The sequence below is a fragment of the Oncorhynchus gorbuscha genome, linkage group LG03 (genome assembly GCF_021184085.1).
Source record: "Oncorhynchus gorbuscha isolate QuinsamMale2020 ecotype Even-year linkage group LG03, OgorEven_v1.0, whole genome shotgun sequence".
NCBI lineage: Eukaryota > Metazoa > Chordata > Actinopteri > Salmoniformes > Salmonidae > Oncorhynchus > Oncorhynchus gorbuscha.
Genome location: NC_060175.1, coordinates 62,357,441 through 62,376,356, shown reverse-complemented (window position 1 = coordinate 62,376,356; position 18,916 = coordinate 62,357,441). Strand labels below are relative to the sequence as shown.

The following is an 18,916-nucleotide window of genomic DNA, read 5'->3' as shown; positions in this document are numbered from 1 at the left end:
GTAACCCCCGGACTTATTTCCACCAATTTCCTTTTGAAATGTCGCTCACTGAGTATGGAAGGATCGGGCCATTCACAGTTGTTATACTATGATGCATATTTTTAGATCAAATATGGGAGATGCTGCCCAGAGCTCTAATGAGACAACGACACACCAGCATTGCGGCCTTATCCATCCGCCTCACTTAATATAGACACAGAGAGAACCAAGTGTCATAGCCGCATTAGATAGATACATGGGTTTTAAATTGAAAAGTAGGCCTACAAGAACTGTTGGAGAAATAAATGTATTTTTTCTCAAATCCCCGTGAGGGCACCTCTGTAAAGTACGTGAAGTTAATATTATTATTGCACACCGACTTGCTAATGCATTCTGTTTGAAATACATGTGGCGTGTTTGCCATTCTGCCAGGGGAGGGAGGGAGGGAGTGTAACGGTTTTCTAGGTGTGAAGGAGAGTCGGACCAAAATGCAGCGTGTAGATTGCGATCCCATGTTTAATGAACAAACGTAATACGAATCTAAATACAAAACCTACAAAACAATAAACGTAATGAAAACCGAAACAGCCTAATACTGGTGCACATACACACAGAACAAGGAACAAAGACACTAAGGACAATCACCCACGACAAACTCAAAGAATATGGCTGCCTAAATATGGTTCCCAATCAGAGACAACGATAAACACCTGCCTCTGATTGAGAACCACTTCAGACAGCCATAGACTTAAACAGAACACCCCACTAGCTACAATCCCAATACATACACACCACATACGCAAACCCATGCCACACCCTGGCCTGACCAAATAAATAAAGATAAACACAAAATACTTCGACCAGGGCATGGCAGAAACCCCCCCTCCCCCCCTAAGGTGCGGACTCCCAAACGCACCTCAAAATAATAGGGAGGGTCCGGGTGGGCGTCTGTCCATGGTGGCGGCTCCGGCGCGGGACGTGGACCCCACTCAATCAATGTCTTAGTCCCCTCTCCTCGCGTCCTTGGATAGTCCACCCTCGCCGCCGACCATGGCCTAGTAGTCCTCACCCAGAACCCCACTGGACTGAGGAGCAGATCGGGACTGAAGGGCAGCTCGGGACCAAGGCAGCTCAGGACTGAGGGGAAGCTCGGGAGTGAGAGGAAGCTCGGGTGTGAGAGGAAGCTCAGGAGTGAGAGGAAGCTCGGGAGTGAGAGGAAGCTCGGGAGTGAGAGGAAGCTCGGGAGTGAGAGGAAGCTCAGGCAGGTTGATGGATCTACCAGATCCTGGCTGGCTGGTGGTTTCGTCAGATCCTGGCTGACTGGCAGATCCTGGCTGACTGGCGGATCTGGCAGATCCTGGCTGACTGGCGGATCCTGACCGACTGGCAGATCCTGGCCGACTGGCAGTTCTGGCAGATCCCGGCTGACTGGCGGATCTGGAAGAGTCTGGTTGACTGGCAGATCTGGAAGAGTCTGGTTGACTGGCAGATCTGAAAGAGTCTGGCTGACTGGCGGATCTGGAAGAGTCTGGTTGACTGGCGGATCTGGAAGAGTCTGGCTGACTGGCGGATCTGGAAGAGTCTGGCTGACTTGCGATCCCATGTTTAATGAACAAACGTAATACGAATCTAAATACAAAACCTACAAAACAATAAACGTAATGAAAACCGAAACAGCCTAATACTGGTGCACATACACACAGAACAAGGAACAAAGACACTAAGGACAATCACCCACGACAAACTCAAAGAATATGGCTGCCTAAATATGGTTCCCAATCAGAGACAACGATAAACACCTGCCTCTGATTGAGAACCACTTCAGACAGCCATAGACTTAACCAGAACACCCCACTAGCTACAATCCCAATACATACACACCACATACACAAACCCATGCCACACCCTGGCCTGACCAAATAAATAAAGATAAACACAAAATACTTCGACCAGGGCATGGCAGAACCCCCCCCCCCATCCCCCCCTAAGGTGCGGACTCCCGAACGCACCTCAAAATAATAGGGAGGGTCCGGGTGGGCGTCTGTCCATGGTGGCGGCTCCGGCGCGGGACGTGGACCCCACTCAATCAATGTCTTAGTCCCCTCTCCTCGCGTCCTTGGATAGTCCACCCTCGCCGCCGACCATGGCCTAGTAGTCCTCACCCAGAACCCCACTGGACTGAGGAGCAGATCGGGACTGAAGGGCAGCTCGGGACCAAGGCAGCTCAGGACTGAGGGGAAGCTCGGGAGTGAGAGGAAGCTCGGGTGTGAGAGGAAGCTCGGGAGTGAGAGGAAGCTCGGGAATGAGAGGAAGCTCGGGAGTGAGAGGAAGCTCGGGAGTGAGAGGAAGCTCAGGCAGGTTGATGGATCTACCAGATCCTGGCTGGCTGGTGGTTTCGGCAGATCCTGGCTGACTGGCAGATCCTGGCTGACTGGCAGATCCTGGCTGACTGGCGGATCTGGCAGATCCTGGCTGACTGGCGGATCCTGACCGACTGGCAGATCCTGGCCGACTGGCAGTTCTGGCAGATCCCGGCTGACTGGCGGATCTGGAAGAGTCTGGTTGACTGGCAGATCTGGAAGAGTCTGGTTGACTGGCAGATCTGAAAGAGTCTGGCTGACTGGCGGATCTGGAAGAGTCTGGTTGACTGGCGGATCTGGAAGAGTCTGGCTGACTGGTGGATCTGGAAGAGTCTGGCTGACTGGCGGATCTGGAAGAGTCTGACTGACTGGCAGATCTGGATGAGTCTGGCTGACTGGCGGATCTGGAAGAGTCTGGTTGACTGGCGGATCTGGAAGAGTCTGGCTGACTGGCGGATCTGGAAGAGTCTGGCTGACTGGCAGATCTGGAAGAGTCTGGTTGACTGGCGGCTCTGGTGGCTCCATGTAGGCTGACAGCTCTGGCGGCTTCTTACAGACTGACAGCTCTGGCGGCTCCGTGCAGACTGACAGCTCTGGCGGCTCCATGCAGACTGGCGGCTCCTTGCAAACGGACAGCTCCTTACAGACTGACAGCTCCTTGCAGACTGGCAGCTCCTTGCAGACTGACAGCTCCTTGCAGACTGACAGCTCCTTGCAGACTGGCAGCTCCTTGCAGACTGGCAGCTCCCTGCAGACTGGCAGCTCCGTGCAGACTGGCAGCTCCTTGCAGACTGGCAGCTCCTTGCAGACTGGCAGCTCCTTGCAGACTGACAGCTCCTTGCAGACTGGCAGCTCCTTGCAGACTGGCAGCTCCTTGCAGACTGGCAGCTCCGTGCAGACTGGCAGCTCCTTGCAGTCTGACAGCTCCTTGCAGACTGGCAGCTCATTGCAGACTGGCAGCTCCTTACAGACTGACAACTCCTTGCAGACTGACAGCTCCTTGAAGACTGACAGCACTGGCTGCTTCATGCAGACTGACAGCTCTGGCTGCTCCATGCAGGCTGGAAGCTCTGGCTGCTCCATGCAGGCTGGCAGCTCTGGCTGCGCTGAACAGGCAGGAGACTCTGGCAGCGCAGGAGAGGAGGAAGGCTCTGGCTGCGCTGAACAGGCGGGAGATTCCGGCAGCGCTGTAGAGGAGGAAGGCTCTGGCTGCGCTGAACAGGCGGGAGACTCCGGCAGCGCAGGAGAGGAGAAATGCTCCGACAGCGCTGGAGAGGCAAGGCGCACTGTAGGCCTGATGCGTGGTGCTGGTACTGGTGGTACTGGACCGAGGATACGCACAGGAAGCCTGGTCCGGGGAGCTACCACCGGAGGACTGGGGTGTGGAGGTGGTACTGAATAGACCGGACCGTGCAGGCGCACTGGAGCTCTTGAGCACCGAGCCTGCCCAACCTTACCTGGCTCGATGCCCACTCTAGCCCGGCCGATACGAGGAGCTGGAATATACCGCACCGGGCTATGCACCCGCACTGGGGACACTGTGCACACCACTGCATAACACGGTGCCTGCCCGGTCTCTCTGGCCCCCCGATAAGCACAGGGAGTTTGCGCAGGTCTCCTACCTGGCGTAGCCCTACTCCCTGCGAGCCCCCCCCCCAATACATTTTTGGGGCTGACTCTCGGGCTTCCGTCCGCGCCGCCGTGCTTGCTTCGCCAACCTCATTCTCCTGTAACCTTCCGCGCACTGCTCCATCAAATCCCAGGCGGGCTCCGGCACTCTCCCTGGGTCGACCGCCCACCTGTCTATCTCCTCCCAAGAAGTATAGTCCATACTGTACTACTCTTTGGGCTGCTCCTGTTGCCTCTTCTCCTGCTGCACCTTTGGGCGGCTACACTCCCCTGGATTAGCCCAGGGTCCTCTCCCGTCGAGGATTTCCTCCCATGTCCAGAAAACCTTATTACGCATCTCCTCTTTGGGCTGCTCCTGCCTGTTGACACGCTGCTTGGTCCGTTTGTGGTGGGTGATTCTGTAACGGTTTTCTAGGTGTGAAGGAGAGTCGGACCAAAATGCAGCGTGTTGATTGCGATCCATGTTTAATGAACAAACGTAACACGAATCTAAATACAAAACCTACAAAACAATAAACATAATGAAAACCGAAACAGCCTAATACTGGTGCACATACACACAGAACAAGGAACAAAGACACTAAGGACAATCACCCACGACAAACTCAAAGAATATGGCTGCCTAAATATGGTTCCCAATCAGAGACAACGATAAACACCTGCCTCTGATTGAGAACCACTTCAGACAGCCATAGACTTAACCAGAACACCCCACTAGCTACAATCCCAATACATACACACCACATACACAAACCCATGCCACACCCTGGCCTGACCAAATAAATAAAGATAAACACAAAATACTTCGACCAGGGCGTGACAGAGAGAGGTTAAAAAGCTCATTCAAATTGAAATACCTTTTACAATTTGGCTAAAACTAATTGAATATGTCATTGAACCAATTGCACTTTATGGCAGCGAGGTGTGGGGTCCACTTGCAAAACAAGATTTCATCAAATGGGACAAACACCCCATTGAAACCCTGCATGCAGAGTTCTGTAAGATTATCCTACATGTCCAGGAAAACGACAAACAATGCATGCAGGGCAGAATTAGGCCAATATCCACTAATAATAAATACTCAAAAAAAGAACAATTAAGTTTTGGAAACATCTAAAATACAGTGACCCCCCTCATATCATTACCAAGCCCTCCAAGTTCTGAAGCCTCAGGACCAGAACATCCAATCAATCAGGATAAACCAAATCACAACACAGTCAAAACAAAACTATATTGCTTATTGGGAAACACAAGCACAAACACAAAGCAAAATGCAGTGCTATCTGGCCCTAAATCGACAGTACACTGTGGCTAAATATTTGACCATGGTTACTGATAAAAACCTTAGAAAAATCTTGACAAAGTACAGGCTCAGTGAGCACAGCCTTGCCAATGAGAAGGGTAGACACAGGAAAACCTGGCTCCCTGTAGACGAAAGGCTGTGCAACCACTGCACAACAGCAGAACCTGAGACGGAGCTGCATTTCCTGACAAAATGTCAAAATATAAAACAATTAGAGAGTGTCATTTCCCAAAATTTGAAACCCTTTTTCAGGGTGTCTAACAGACCAATCAACCTGCACATGTACTCTACCATATGCTTATTGTTGAATGTATGGTTAATGTTGTTACTGTTGTCCCGAGAGAGAGAGAGAGAGAGAGAGAGAGAGAGAGAGAGAGAGAGAGAGAGAGAGAGAGAGAGAGAGAGAGAGAGAGAGAGAGAGAGAGAGAGAGAGAGAGAGAGAGAGAGAGAGAGAGAGAGAGAGAGATAATTACCAATTACCACACTTGAAGGAGAGGCTATTTACTACCTGGTCAGATGAGGGAAAATAGGAAATGGCGTTGACTGAGGCCACGGCTACCTTTACAGGGCCACTTAAGGGCCCAATTCAATCAAAGTCGTAAGTGGGGTTTATCATTTCCCTATAATTTCCCCCTCTTTCTCTCCCTCTCCCCAGGACCTCACCACACTGGTGGCCAACGGCACCATCAGCAACAAGCCCCCAGTGACCCTACGACTGGTCATCCCAGCCAGCCAGTGTGGCTCCCTCATTGGCAAGGGAGGGGCAAAGATCAAGGAGATCAGAGAGGTGATAGACTAATACAGAACAGCTGTAGGATCTTCATTTGAGCCAGTTTGCTGCAGCAGGAAAATAATCCTGCAACAACAGGAAATGTGAATTATTATGTGGATTATAATTAATGGACATTTTTGTGGGGGCTTATATAAGGGAAAATTAAGTCTGAAATGTCAGTGGAAATGTCAAACTTCAGAAGCCTTTTTAAACTTCAAATACACTTCAAGTAAAACATTTCCTGCATTGCAACAGGGCGATCAAGGCAAGAAACAAGACCCTTAACAGTTAGAAAAAGGCAGCCATTTCACTTGACTGTAGATTGGGGAGTTAGCTAGTTCCTTCCCTGATCAGCCCTCAAGACCACTATAGGCCAGTCTGTTTCATGTCTGGTTTGTGTTTATTTCAAGGGCACCAAGCTTCTATAGCAATCTTACACGATATCCTGTGGTCAGGATGCATTATGTCCTCTGATTGTTCTCATAGAGTTGCCCTGTTATTTGATTTTACTGCAAGCTGACTTTATTTGCATATCACTACAATTTGTATGCAGGTCTTTGCATCCATCCATCCATGACCACCCACTGTTTAGTACTTAGCTTTCATATTTATTAAGTCAATCAACCACAGAGGTGGACCCATGCCAGTGTGATTATTAGAATGCCATGTCTTTCTGAATCTGTGTAATCCTTTCTTTAAACTGCTATCATTGACAGAGCACGCGAGCGCAGATACAGGTGGCAGGAGATTTGCTGCCCAACTCTACTGAGCGAGGGGTGACGATATTGGGGAGTCAGGACTCGGTAATCCAGTGTGTCAAGCTCATCTGCACTGTAATCCTGGAGGTAGGGTGACATTTATCTCCTTCTCCCTTTCCTATCCCCCTCACACACATCCATAAACAAGAGTGGAATTCAATCAAACCCACACTCCACTGCCACCAGAGTAACAATAACAATGTTTCTGTATTTTCGTAGCACAAGAGCAATGTTATATTTCTCCTGCCTTGGTATTATCCATAGTGTTGATTTGATTGAATTACTGCCCTACCAAGAATACAATTAGAAGGGGATAATAGAATTGTATTTGCTGTTATACTAACCTGAGCCTTAGAGAAATGTGGTATCCTTCCTGAAGAGCCAGCTATAGTTGACTTCTCCTAGGCATAGTAGACATTAGTCAGGTTCCTCTGGTTTTGACCTTGTTGGATCCTGAGACAAGAGGAAAGAACCCTGGCCCAAAAAAACAAACTGACCTGCAGCAAAGTGTGTTTTCCTTCAAACAACCGCTCTCTTAAGAAACAGGAGTGGTGGAAAGGGAAGAAACAACCCAAAGGATTATTTCCCTCCATTGCGTTCATGCCATCCTTTTTGTTTTTGCATTGCAGTTGGAGCGGACTGCCTAATTGCTAGTTTGATCCAGTTTTCCAGGGCTTTCTTCAAAGGCTTGCAACTTTCATTTGGATTCTCTTCCAGGGGGCCTTCAGGATTTAAATTATGCAAAGTTATACAAAGAATCGGCTTTGACTGCTCCCACAGAAAAGATGCTCCACATTTCCGGAAAACCCTGCATCCTTATGATGAATTATATAACTTCCGGTCTGATGTTTTAACAATGTTTTTGTTTCCTTTTGTAATTGGCGAGTTCATGAGTTCTCTCTGAAGGGGAGTTTTGTCTGTCTGTCTGTCTGTCTGTCTGTCTGTCTGTCTGTCTGTCTGTCTGTCTGTCTGTCTGTCTGTCTGTCTGTCTGTCTGTCTGTCTGTCTGTCTGTCTGTCTGTCTGTCTGTCTGTCTGTCTGTCTGTCTGTCTGTCTGTCTGTCTGTCTGTCTGTCTGTCTGTCTGTCTGTCTGTCTGTCTGTCTGTCTGTCTGTCTGTCTGTCCAGTGCATGCACCCGTTTGAAATATCCAAAGGAATGTTGAACAACTTGAGCCAAACGCTGAGATTACAAACTCAAGAACAATCCAATCAACCCTAAAGAGCTGCCGTTTCAATGGTTGAACTGTTACAGTAAATGAATGACTAATGTCACCAGAAGAAAAACAAAGGAACAAATATCATGTAACTGTCATTAGCAGTTTAATACACTATTAATTGTCCTCGTGTTTTATGCGCTTAATAGTTCAATGCCATTTGTTCAATTTCTTTCCCTCCTACACAACATAAGTGACACAATAGCCAGACTTAAAATGAAACATCCTTCATACATGTTTTGACTTGCATCTGTCATATTTATTTTGGTGATAAATGTGTTTCGATATCTCACAACACCAGACCCCTTGACCTATGTTTGACTCCCCAGTCTCCCCCGAAGGGTGCTACCATTCCCTACCGGCCCAGCCCCTCCCCAGGAGCCCTCCTCATCTCTGGCAACCAAGTGAGAAAGCCACAAACCCATTTACACCCTTTATAGACGTATCATGTGAAATATAGTCCAGTGTACTTATTGAGGGACTTTAGAGCGCTATTCTATGTAAGATATGGTACATGATGCACCTCAATGCCACCCCATGACTCAACCCATGAAGATATGTGGTAGTTTTGCTACTTGGGGGTTGTACTGTGTGTGTGTGTGTGAGTGTGTGTGTGTGTGTGTGTGTGTGTGTGTGTGTGTGTGTGTGTGTGTGTGTGTGTGTGTGTGTGTGTGTGTGTGTGTGTGTGTGTGTGTGTGTGTGTGTGTGTGTGTGTGTGTGTGTGTGTGTGTGTGGTGTGGGTGGGTGGGTGGGTGGGTGGGTGGGTGGGGGTGATGCTAGGATGCATGGAGTGAAACATTTTAGCCACTCAGTCTAGAGACCTTTAGCATTCGGCTCGACTGCGATGGATCCTGGCTTCTATGCCTGCCTGCGCTGGTGATCCAAAACCTGTTGCAGCATATGAGCTGTCTGAGCATTTCTCTCAAATGTTTAATGTGGTGTTGTGTTGAGATAGTGCTCATAATAACATATCAAATTAAAGTGCTGGGTGAATCTATGGTCAGAGGAAGATGAAGCACTTTAATGAATCCAGAGCAGTGATAAGGAGTGTTTGTTTGTGATAAACAGGAATGGGAAAACACATGGCTGGATGGTGACTCATACCATAAGCCAGTTAGTAGGTGAGAGAGTTTGACATGTAGCTCCAAGGACCACTCGGGACCTATTTGATCTAAGGAAGGAAGAAAACATTAATATATGTTAATTTACATTTCAGTGGAACCAAAGGGGTTGTCAGTGATACATTTCAGTTGGAAATTGAATGTAGTCAGTGGGAATTTCCCATATTTGTATGGTATATAATGTTGAAAGTGCTCTAGGAGGACACATTAAAAGGCTAGTTCTTGTTGATTAATTACATGATTTTAGCTTATCCTAGATAAACTGAGTTTACAGTATGTAATTAATGAGCTAACTAACATTATCTGGTCAAATAAAGGTAAAGAATAGTAATAACGTGTGTTCCCTGTGTGTGTTTAGGTGTTTGAGGCATCAGACTTTTCCCCCCACCCTCTGTACTCTCTCTCCCAGGGTGGTCTTGACCTGCATCAGGTGAGTGTCAGATGATCTGATGTCACCAACACCTTTAATGGTGAATAGTTTTCATTTTCATACCTCAAAAGTGGTCTTAAAGGGCAATTTCATTATCTCAAGCACAATAGCAGTGTATATGTGGAAATGGTGCATTTCTACGTTTTGTAGATAAAAATATAAAGTTAAAAAGTTCTATCCGAAAACATCATCAACAGTTAAAACATTTTAAAAACAGTGATTTTCACTATAAGATTCGCGGGTACATGGGAAGAAAGAAAATACATTGCAGTTTTTGAAAATTACAGTTTTTCTTACTTTTAGTCCTGTTCTGGGATGTCACAGAAGGATCTTTCTTTATAACTATAGAAGATACATACAGTGTCTTCAGAAAGTATTCATACCCCTTAACTTATTCCACAGCCTGAATTCAAAATGGATTAAATATTTATTTTTTTCTTGCCCATCTACACACAATACCCCATAAGGACAAAGTGAAAACATGTTTTTAGAATTTTTTGCAAATGTATTGAAAATGTAATACAGAAATAGTTCATTTACATGAATATTCAGACCTCTGAGTCAATGCTTTGTATAAGCACATTTGTGACTCGTCTCATGAAACTAGGCATATGTTGCAGGTCACTACATCACAGGAGAGGCATTTGAACGTAAACTTTTTTATGTAAAAAATGTTGTTTATTGGCATTCTGGAAATTGTCAACTTTCATGTGCCTTAATGTGCCTTAGTAACAGACTTGTATGCCATCTGTAAATACGAATAAAATTGTTAAAATTACAAGCCTAGTTGGTTTAGCCACAGAAAAAGTTGGCAACCTTCCCGCTAGCCATGATTGGCTGAGATAATGAGTGGGCTGGGTATGCCGAGAGATGAATTCAGATTGGTCTGCCATATAGCAATCTTCTGTCTATTTGGGCTGGTCTGTATGTGTAGGTAATCCCTGTCTAAAGCGGCTTTAAAAAAACATGTATCACGTAGTAGAACTGCGTAAGGGTTGCTCTCCACTTTCTGGAGGACCAAGTTTTGAAATCAACGGAATTAGAGTATGATAGCTAAGGACACAGAGAAAACAACTGTGCGCGGATTGCATCTTCAAACTAAGGGCAACCATGGCATCCGCGACATGGAGAAGAATCCGCCCATGATTTACACGGGTAAATTACATTTTTTTGGCTGCTTTGTGTGATGTATTGTTGTTTCTACCTTCTTGCACTTTGTGCTGTTGTCTGTGGCCAATAATGTTTGTACCAGGTTTTGTGCTTCTACCATGTTGTGTTGCTACCATGTTGTTGTTATGTTGTGTTTCTACCATGTTGTGTTGCTACCATGTGTTGCTGCCTTGCACTATTGTTGTCTATTGTTGTCTCTCCTCTCTGTTGTCTCTCTTTATGTAGTGTTGTCTCTCTTGTCGTGAAGTGTGATTTGTCCTATATTTATATATATATGTCATGCAGGTGAAAGAGGACCCAAAAGCGATTTGGCGAAAACAGAGTCTTTAATCCAGTAAAGTAATTACAAACAAAAAAACACAACTTTCACTCGAAATGACGAGGACAAACTGGAGACTCGATCTTGAACAGCAGGTGAACAGCAGGTTGCCTCGGGAAGGCACTTGAACCAGACAGACTCAGACACCTGCTCACCACGCAGCATCTGAGGAAAACACGACATGACAGGGCGATACACAAACACAGCACGGTGAATTCTAGACAAGGAACCGACAGGACAGGAACGGAACACAAAGGAAGAAATAGGGACTCTAATCAGGGAAAGGATCGGGAACAGGTGTGGGAAGACTAAATGATTGATTAGGGGAATAGGAACAGCTGGGAGCAGGAACGGAACGATAGAGAGAAGAGAGAGCGAGAGAGTGAGAGAGGGAGGGGGAGAGAGAGGGATAGAAAGAGGGAAAGAACCTAATAAGACCAGCAGAGGGAAACGAATAGAATGGGAAGCACAGGGACAAGACAAGATAATAAATGACAAAACATGACAGTACCCCCCACTCACCGAGCGCCTCCTGGCGCACTCGAGGAGGAATCCTGGCGGCAACGGAGGAAATCATCAATGAGTGAACGGTCCAGCACGTCCCGAGACGGAACCCAACTCCTCTCCTCAGGACCGTAACCCTCCCAATCCACTAAGTATTGGTGACCCCGTCCCCGAGAACGCATGTCCATGATCTTATGTACCTTGTAAATAGGTGCGCTCTCGACAAGGACGGGAGGGGGAGGGAAGACGAACGGGGGTGCGAAGAAAGGGCTTGACACAGGAGACATGGAAGACAGGATGGACGCGACGAAGATGTCGCGGAAGAAGCAGTCGCACAGCGACAGGATTGACGACCTGGGAGACACGGAACGGACCAATGAACCGCGGAGTCAACTTACGAGAAGCTGTCGTAAGAGGAAGGTTGCGAGTGGAAAGCCACACTCTCTGGCCGCAACAATACCTTGGACTCTTAATCCTGCGTTTATTGGCGGCTCTCACAGTCTGTGCCCTGTAACGGCAAAGTGCAGACCTCACCCTCCTCCAGGTGCGCTCACAACGTTGGACAAACGCTTGAGCGGAGGGAACGCTGGACTCGGCAAGCTGGGATGAGAACAGAGGAGGCTGGTAACCCAGACTACTCTGAAACGGAGATAACCCGGTAGCAGACGAAGGAAGCGAATTGTGAGCGTATTCTGCCCAGGGGAGCTGTTCTGCCCAAGACGCAGGGTTTCTGAAAGAAAGGCTGCGTAGTATGCGACCAATTGTCTGATTGGCCCTCTCTGCTTGACCGTTAGACTGGGGATGAAACCCGGAAGAGAGACTGACGGACGCACCAATCAAACGACAGAACTCCCTCCAAAACTGTGACGTGAATTGCGGGCCTCTGTCTGAAACGGCGTCTAACGGGAGGCCATGAATTCTGAATACATTCTCGATAATGATTTGTGCCGTCTCCTTAGCGGAAGGAAGTTTAGCGAGGGGAATGAAATGTGCCGCCTTAGAGAACCTATCGACAACCGTAAGAATCACAGTCTTCCCCGCAGACAAAGGCAGACCGGTAATGAAGTCTAGGGCGATGTGAGACCATGGTCGAGAAGGAATGGGGAGCGGTCTGAGACGACCGGCAGGAGGAGAGTTACCCGACTTAGTCTGCGCGCAGTCCGAACAAGCAGCCACGAAACGGCGCGTGTCACGCTCCTGAGTCGGCCACCAAAGCGCTGGCGAATAGACGCAAGAGTGCCTCGAACACCGGGATGACCAGCTAACTTGGCAGAGTGAGCCCACTGAAGAACAGCCAGACGAGTGGAAACAGGAACGAAAAGGAGGTTACTAGGACAAGCGCGCGGCGACGCAGTGTGCGTGAGTGCTTGCTTAACCTGTCTTTCATTTCCCCAGACTGTTAACCCGACAACACGCCCATAAGGAAGAATCCCCTCGGGATCAGTAGAAGCCACAGAAGAACTAAACAGACGGGATAAGGCATCAGGCTTGGTGTTCTTGCTACCCGGACGGTAAGAAATCACAAACTCGAAACGAGCGAAAAACAACGCCCAACGAGCTTGACGGGCATTAAGTCGTTTGGCAGAACGGATGTACTCAAGGTTCTTATGGTCTGTCCAAACGACAAAAGGAACGGTCGCCCCCTCCAACCACTGTCGCCATTCGCCTAGGGCTAAGCGGATGGCGAGCAGTTCACGGTTACCCACATCATAGTTGCGCTCAGATGGCGACAGGCGATGAGAAAAATAAGCGCAAGGATGAACCTTATCGTCAGACTGGAAGCGCTGGGATAGAATGGCTCCCACGCCTACCTCTGAAGCGTCAACCTCGACAATGAATTGTCTAGTGACGTCAGGAGTAACGAGGATAGGAGCGGACGTAAAACGTTCTTTTAGAAGATCAAAAGCTCCCTGGGCAAAACCGGACCACTTAAAACACGTCTTGACAGAAGTAAGAGCTGTGAGAGGGGCAGCAACTTGACCGAAATTACGAATGAAACGCCGATAGAAATTAGCGAAACCTAAAAAGCGCTGCAACTCGACACGTGACCTTGGAACGGGCCAATCACTGACAGCTTGGACCTTAGCGGAATCCATCTGAATGCCTTCAGCGGAAATAACGGAACCGAGAAAAGTAACGGAGGAGACATGAAAAGAGCACTTCTCAGACTTTACGTAGAGACAATTCTCTAAAAGGCGCTGTAGAACACGTCGAACGTGCTGAACATGAATCTCGAGTGACGGAGAAAAAATCAGGATATCGTCAAGATAGACAAAAACAAAGATGTTCAGCATGTCTCTCAGAACATCATTAACTAATGCCTGAAAAACAGCTGGCGCATTGGCGAGACCAAACGGCAGAACCCGGTACTCAAAATGCCCTAACGGAGTGTTAAACGCCGTTTTCCACTCGTCCCCCTCTCTGATGCGCACGAGATGGTAAGCGTTACGAAGGTCCAACTTAGTAAAGCACCTGGCTCCCTGCAGAATCTCGAAGGCTGATGACATAAGGGGAAGCGGATAACGATTCTTAACCGTTATGTCATTCAGCCCTCGATAATCCACGCAGGGGCGCAGAGTACCGTCCTTCTTCTTAACAAAAAGAACCCCGCCCCGGCCGGAGAGGAAGAAGGCACTATGGTACCGGCGTCAAGAGACACAGACAAATAATCCTCGAGAGCCTTACGTTCGGGAGCCGACAGAGAGTATAGTCTACCCCGAGGAGGAGTGGTCCCCGGAAGGAGATCAATACTACAATCATACGACCGGTGAGGAGGAAGGGAGTTGGCTCGGGACCGACTGAAGACCGTGCGCAGATCATGATATTCCTCCGGCACTCCTGTCAAATCGCCAGGTTCCTCCTGAGAAGTAGGGACAGAAGAAACGGGAGGGATGGCAGACATTAAACACTTCACATGACAAGAAACGTTCCAGGATAGGATAGAATTACTAGACCAATTAATAGAAGGATTATGACATACTAGCCAGGGATGACCCAAAACAACAGGTGTAAACGGAGAACGAAAAATCAAAAAAGAAATAGTCTCACTGTGGTTACCAGATACTGTGAGGGTTAAAGGTAGTGTCTCAAATCTGATACTGGGAAGATGACTACCATCTAAGGCGAACATGGGCGTAGGCTTCTCTAACTCTCTGGAAGGAATGTCATGTTTCCGAACCCATGCTTCGTCCATGAAACAACCCTCAGCCCCAGAGTCTATCAAGGCACTACATGTAGCACCCGAACCGGTCCAGCGTAGATGGACCGACAAAGTAGTACAGGATTTTGATGGAGAGACTTGAGTAGTTGCGCTCACCTGTAGCCCTCCGCTTACAGATGAGCTCTGGCTTTTACTGGACATGAATTAACAAAATGTCCAGCAACTCCGCAATAGAGGCACAGGCGGTTGGTGATCCTCCGTTCCCTCTCCTTAGTCGAGATGCGAATCCCTCCCAGCTGCATGGGCTCAGACTCTGAGCCAGAGGAGGGAGATGGTTGCGATGCGGAGCAGGGAAACACAGTTGATGCGAGCTCTCTTCCACGAGCCCGGTGACGAAGATCTACCCGTCGTTCTATGCGGATGGCGAGAGCAATCAAAGAGTCCACATCTGAAGGAACCTCCCGGGAGAGAATCTCATCCTTAACCACTGCGTGGAGTCCCTCCAGAAAACGAGCGAGCAGCGCCGGCTCGTTCCACTCACTAGAGGCAGCAAGAGTGCGAAACTCAATAGAATAATCCGTTATGGACCGTTCACCTTGGCATAAGGAAGCCAGGGCCCTAGAAGCCTCCCTACCAAAAACTGAACGGTCAAAAACCCGAATCATCTCCTCTTTAAAGTTCTGGAACTTGTTAGAGCAATCAGCCCTTGCCTCCCAGATAGCTGTGCCCCATTCTCGAGCCCGGCCAGTAAGGAGTGAAATGACGTAAGCAACCCGAGCTCTCTCTCTAGAGTATGTGTTGGGTTGGAGAGAGAACACAATCTCACACTGCGTGAGAAAGGAGCGGCACTCAGTGGGCTGCCCGGAGTAGCAAGGTGGGTTATTAACCCTAGGTTCTGGAGGCTCGGCAGGCCAGGAAGTAACAGGTGGCACGAGACGTAGACTCTGGAACTGTCCAGAGAGGTCGGAAACCTGAGCGGCCAGGTTCTCCACGGCATGGCGAGCAGCAGACAATTCCTGCTCGTGTCTGCCGAGCATGGCTCCTTGGATCTCGACGGCAGTGTAACGAGCGTCTGAAGTCGCTGGGTCCATTCCTTGGTCGGTTCCTTCTGTCATGCAGGTGAAAGAGGACCCAAAAGCGATTTGGCGAAAACAGAGTCTTTAATCCAGTAAAGTAATTACAAACAAAAAAACACAACTTTCACTCGAAATGACGAGGACAAACTGGAGACTCGATCTTGAACAGCAGGTGAACAGCAGGTTGCCTCGGGAAGGCACTTGAACCAGACAGACTCAGACACCTGCTCACCACGCAGCATCTGAGGAAAACACGACACGACAGGGCGATACACAAACACAGCACGGTGAATTCTAGACAAGGAACCGACAGGACAGGAACGGAACACAAAGGAAGAAATAGGGACTCTAATCAGGGGAAAGGATCGGGAACAGGTGTGGGAAGACTAAATGATTGATTAGGGGAATAGGAACAGCTGGGAGCAGGAACGGAACGATAGAGAGAAGAGAGAGCGAGAGAGTGAGAGAGGGAGGGGGAGAGAGAGGGATAGAAAGAGGGAAAGAACCTAATAAGACCAGCAGAGGGAAACGAATAGAATGGGAAGCACAGGGACAAGACAAGATAATAAATGACAAAACATGACAATATATATATACAGTGCCTTGCGAAAGTATTCGGCCCCCTTGAACTTTGCGACCTTTTGCCACATTTCAGGCTTCAAACTTAAAGATATAAAACTGTATTTTTTGTGAAGAATCAACAACAAGTGGGACACAATCATGAAGTGGAACAACATTTATTGGATATTTCCAATTTTTTTAACGAATCAAAAACTGAAAAATTGGGCGTGCAAAATTATTCAGCCCCTTTACTTTCAGTGCAGCAAACTCTCTCCAGAAGTTCAGTGAGGATCTCTGAATGATCCAATGTTGACCTAACTGACTAATGATGATAAATACAATCCACCTGTGTGTAATCAAGTCTCCGTATAAATGCACCTACACTGTGATAGTCTCCGAGGTCCGTTAAAAGCGCAGAGAGCATCATGAAGAACAAGGAAAAACACCAGGCAGGTCCGAGATACTGTTATGAAGAAGTTTAAAGCCGGATTTGGATACAAAAATATTTCCCAAGCTTTAAACATCCCAAGGAGCACTGTGCAAGCGATAATATTGAAATGGAAGGAGTATCAGACCAAATCTACCAAGACCTGGCCGTCCCTCTAAACTTTCAGCTCATACAAGGAGAAGACTGATCAGAGATGCAGCCAAGAGGCCCATGATCACTCTGGATGAACTGCAGAGATCTACAGCTGAGGTGGGACACTCTGTCCATAGGACAACAATCAGTCGTATATTGCACAAATCTGGCCTTTATGGAAGAGTGGCAAGAAGAAAGCCATTTCTTAAAGATATCCATAAAAAGTGTCGTTTAAAGTTTGCCACAAGCCACCTGGGAGACACACCAAACATGTGGAAGAAGGTGCTCTGGTCAGATGAAACCAAAATTGAACTTTTTGGCAACAATGCAAAACGTTATGTTTGGCGTAAAAGCAACACAGCTCTTCACCCTGAACACACCATCCCCACTGTCAAACATGGTGGTGGCAGCATCATGGTTTGGGCCTGCTTTTCTTCAGCAGGGACAGGGAAGATGGTTAAAATTGATGGGAAGATGGATATAGCCAAATACAGGACCATTCTGGAAGAAAACCTGATGGAGTCAGAGACTGGGACGGAGATTTGTCTTCCAACAAGACAATGATCCAAAACATAAAGCAAAATCTACTATTGTATGAATGGTTCAAAAATAAACATATCCAGGTGTTAGAATGGCCAAGTCAAAGTCCAGACCTGAATCCAATCGAGAATATGTGGAAAGAACTGAAAACTGCTGTTCACAAATGCTCTCCATCCAACCTCACTGAGCTCGAGCGGTTTTGCAAGGAGGAATGGGAAAAAATTTCAGTCTCTCGATGTGCAAAACTGATAGAGACATACCCCAAGCGACTTAAAGCTGTAATCGCAGCAAAAGGTGGCGCTACAAAGTATTAACTTAAGGGGGCTGAATAATTTTGCACGCCCAGTTTTTGATTTGTTAAAAAAGTTTGAAATATCCAATAAATGTCATTCCACTTCATGACTGTGTCCCACTTGTTGATTCTTCCCAAAAAAATACAGTTTTATATCTTTATGTTTGAAGCCTGAAATGTGGCAAAAGGTCGCAAAGTTCAAGGGGGCCGTGTCACACCTTGGTCATTGTATTTTGTGTTTTTGTTATATGTTTGGGTAGGCCAGGGTGTGACATGGGTTTATATGTTGTGTTTCGAATTGGGGTTTTATTAGCATTGGGATTGTGTATGATTAGGGGTGTGTCTAGTTAGGCTTGGCTGCCTGAGGCGGTTCTCAATTGGAGTCAGGTGATTCTCGTTGTCTCGGATTGGGAACCGTATTTAGGTAGCCTGAGTTCGCTTTGTATTTTGTGGGTGTTTGTTTCTGTCTCTGTGTTGTAGTCACCAGATAGGCTGTAATTAGTTTCACGTTTCGTTTGTTGTTTTCGTATTTCTTTTATTTCATGTACCGTCATATCTTTCATTAAAGTCATGAGTAACCTACACGTTGCATTTCGGTCTGACTCTCTTTCTCCAACAGAGGAACGCCGTTACAGAAACACCCACCTCTCACGGACCGAGCAGCGTGTAACTGGCAAAGACGTAGATAACTGGCAGGAGCTAAAGGAGGACGTTATGGAAGGTAAAGGCATGGAGTATACGACGTGGGAAGAAATCGACAGGTGGGCAGCCGACCCAGAGCGAGTGCAGGAGCCCACCTGGGATTCCCTGCAGCAATGCGAAGAGGGCTATAGACGAATGGAGTCTAAAAGGAAAACACGGCGACGCAGAGCGAAAAACGAAAGTAACCCCCAAATATTTATTGGGGGAGAGCGCAGAGAGAGAGTGGCTGAGTCAGGAGTCAGACCTGAGCCTACTCTCCCTGTTAATTGTGAGGAGCAGCAATATAAGGACTGCTGGTCTTGGGAGATGATATTAGACGGAAAAGGACCCTGGGCGCAGCCGGGAGAATATCGCCGTCCCAAGGAAGAAATAGATGCGGCTAAAGCGGAGAGGCGCTGGTATGAGGAGGCAGCACGGCGACGCGGTTGGAAGCCGGAAAAGCAGCCC

At 47.7% G+C, this 18,916-nt stretch overlaps 1 protein-coding gene across 2 annotated transcripts in view; it reads left to right on the top strand.

The window, feature by feature from the left end:
- LOC124031675 (poly(rC)-binding protein 4-like) overlaps window positions 1–18,916 on the top strand; it is an 80,453-nt gene that overhangs the window by 44,261 nt on the left and 17,276 nt on the right. For both annotated transcript variants that reach the window (XM_046343216.1, XM_046343215.1), the window contains exons 6-9: window positions 5,927–6,058; window positions 6,760–6,888; window positions 8,344–8,418; window positions 9,494–9,565. In XM_046343216.1, the coding sequence (XP_046199172.1) occupies window positions 5,927–6,058; window positions 6,760–6,888; window positions 8,344–8,418; window positions 9,494–9,565 (408 nt within the window). The remainder of the gene's footprint in view (window positions 1–5,926; window positions 6,059–6,759; window positions 6,889–8,343; window positions 8,419–9,493; window positions 9,566–18,916) is intronic.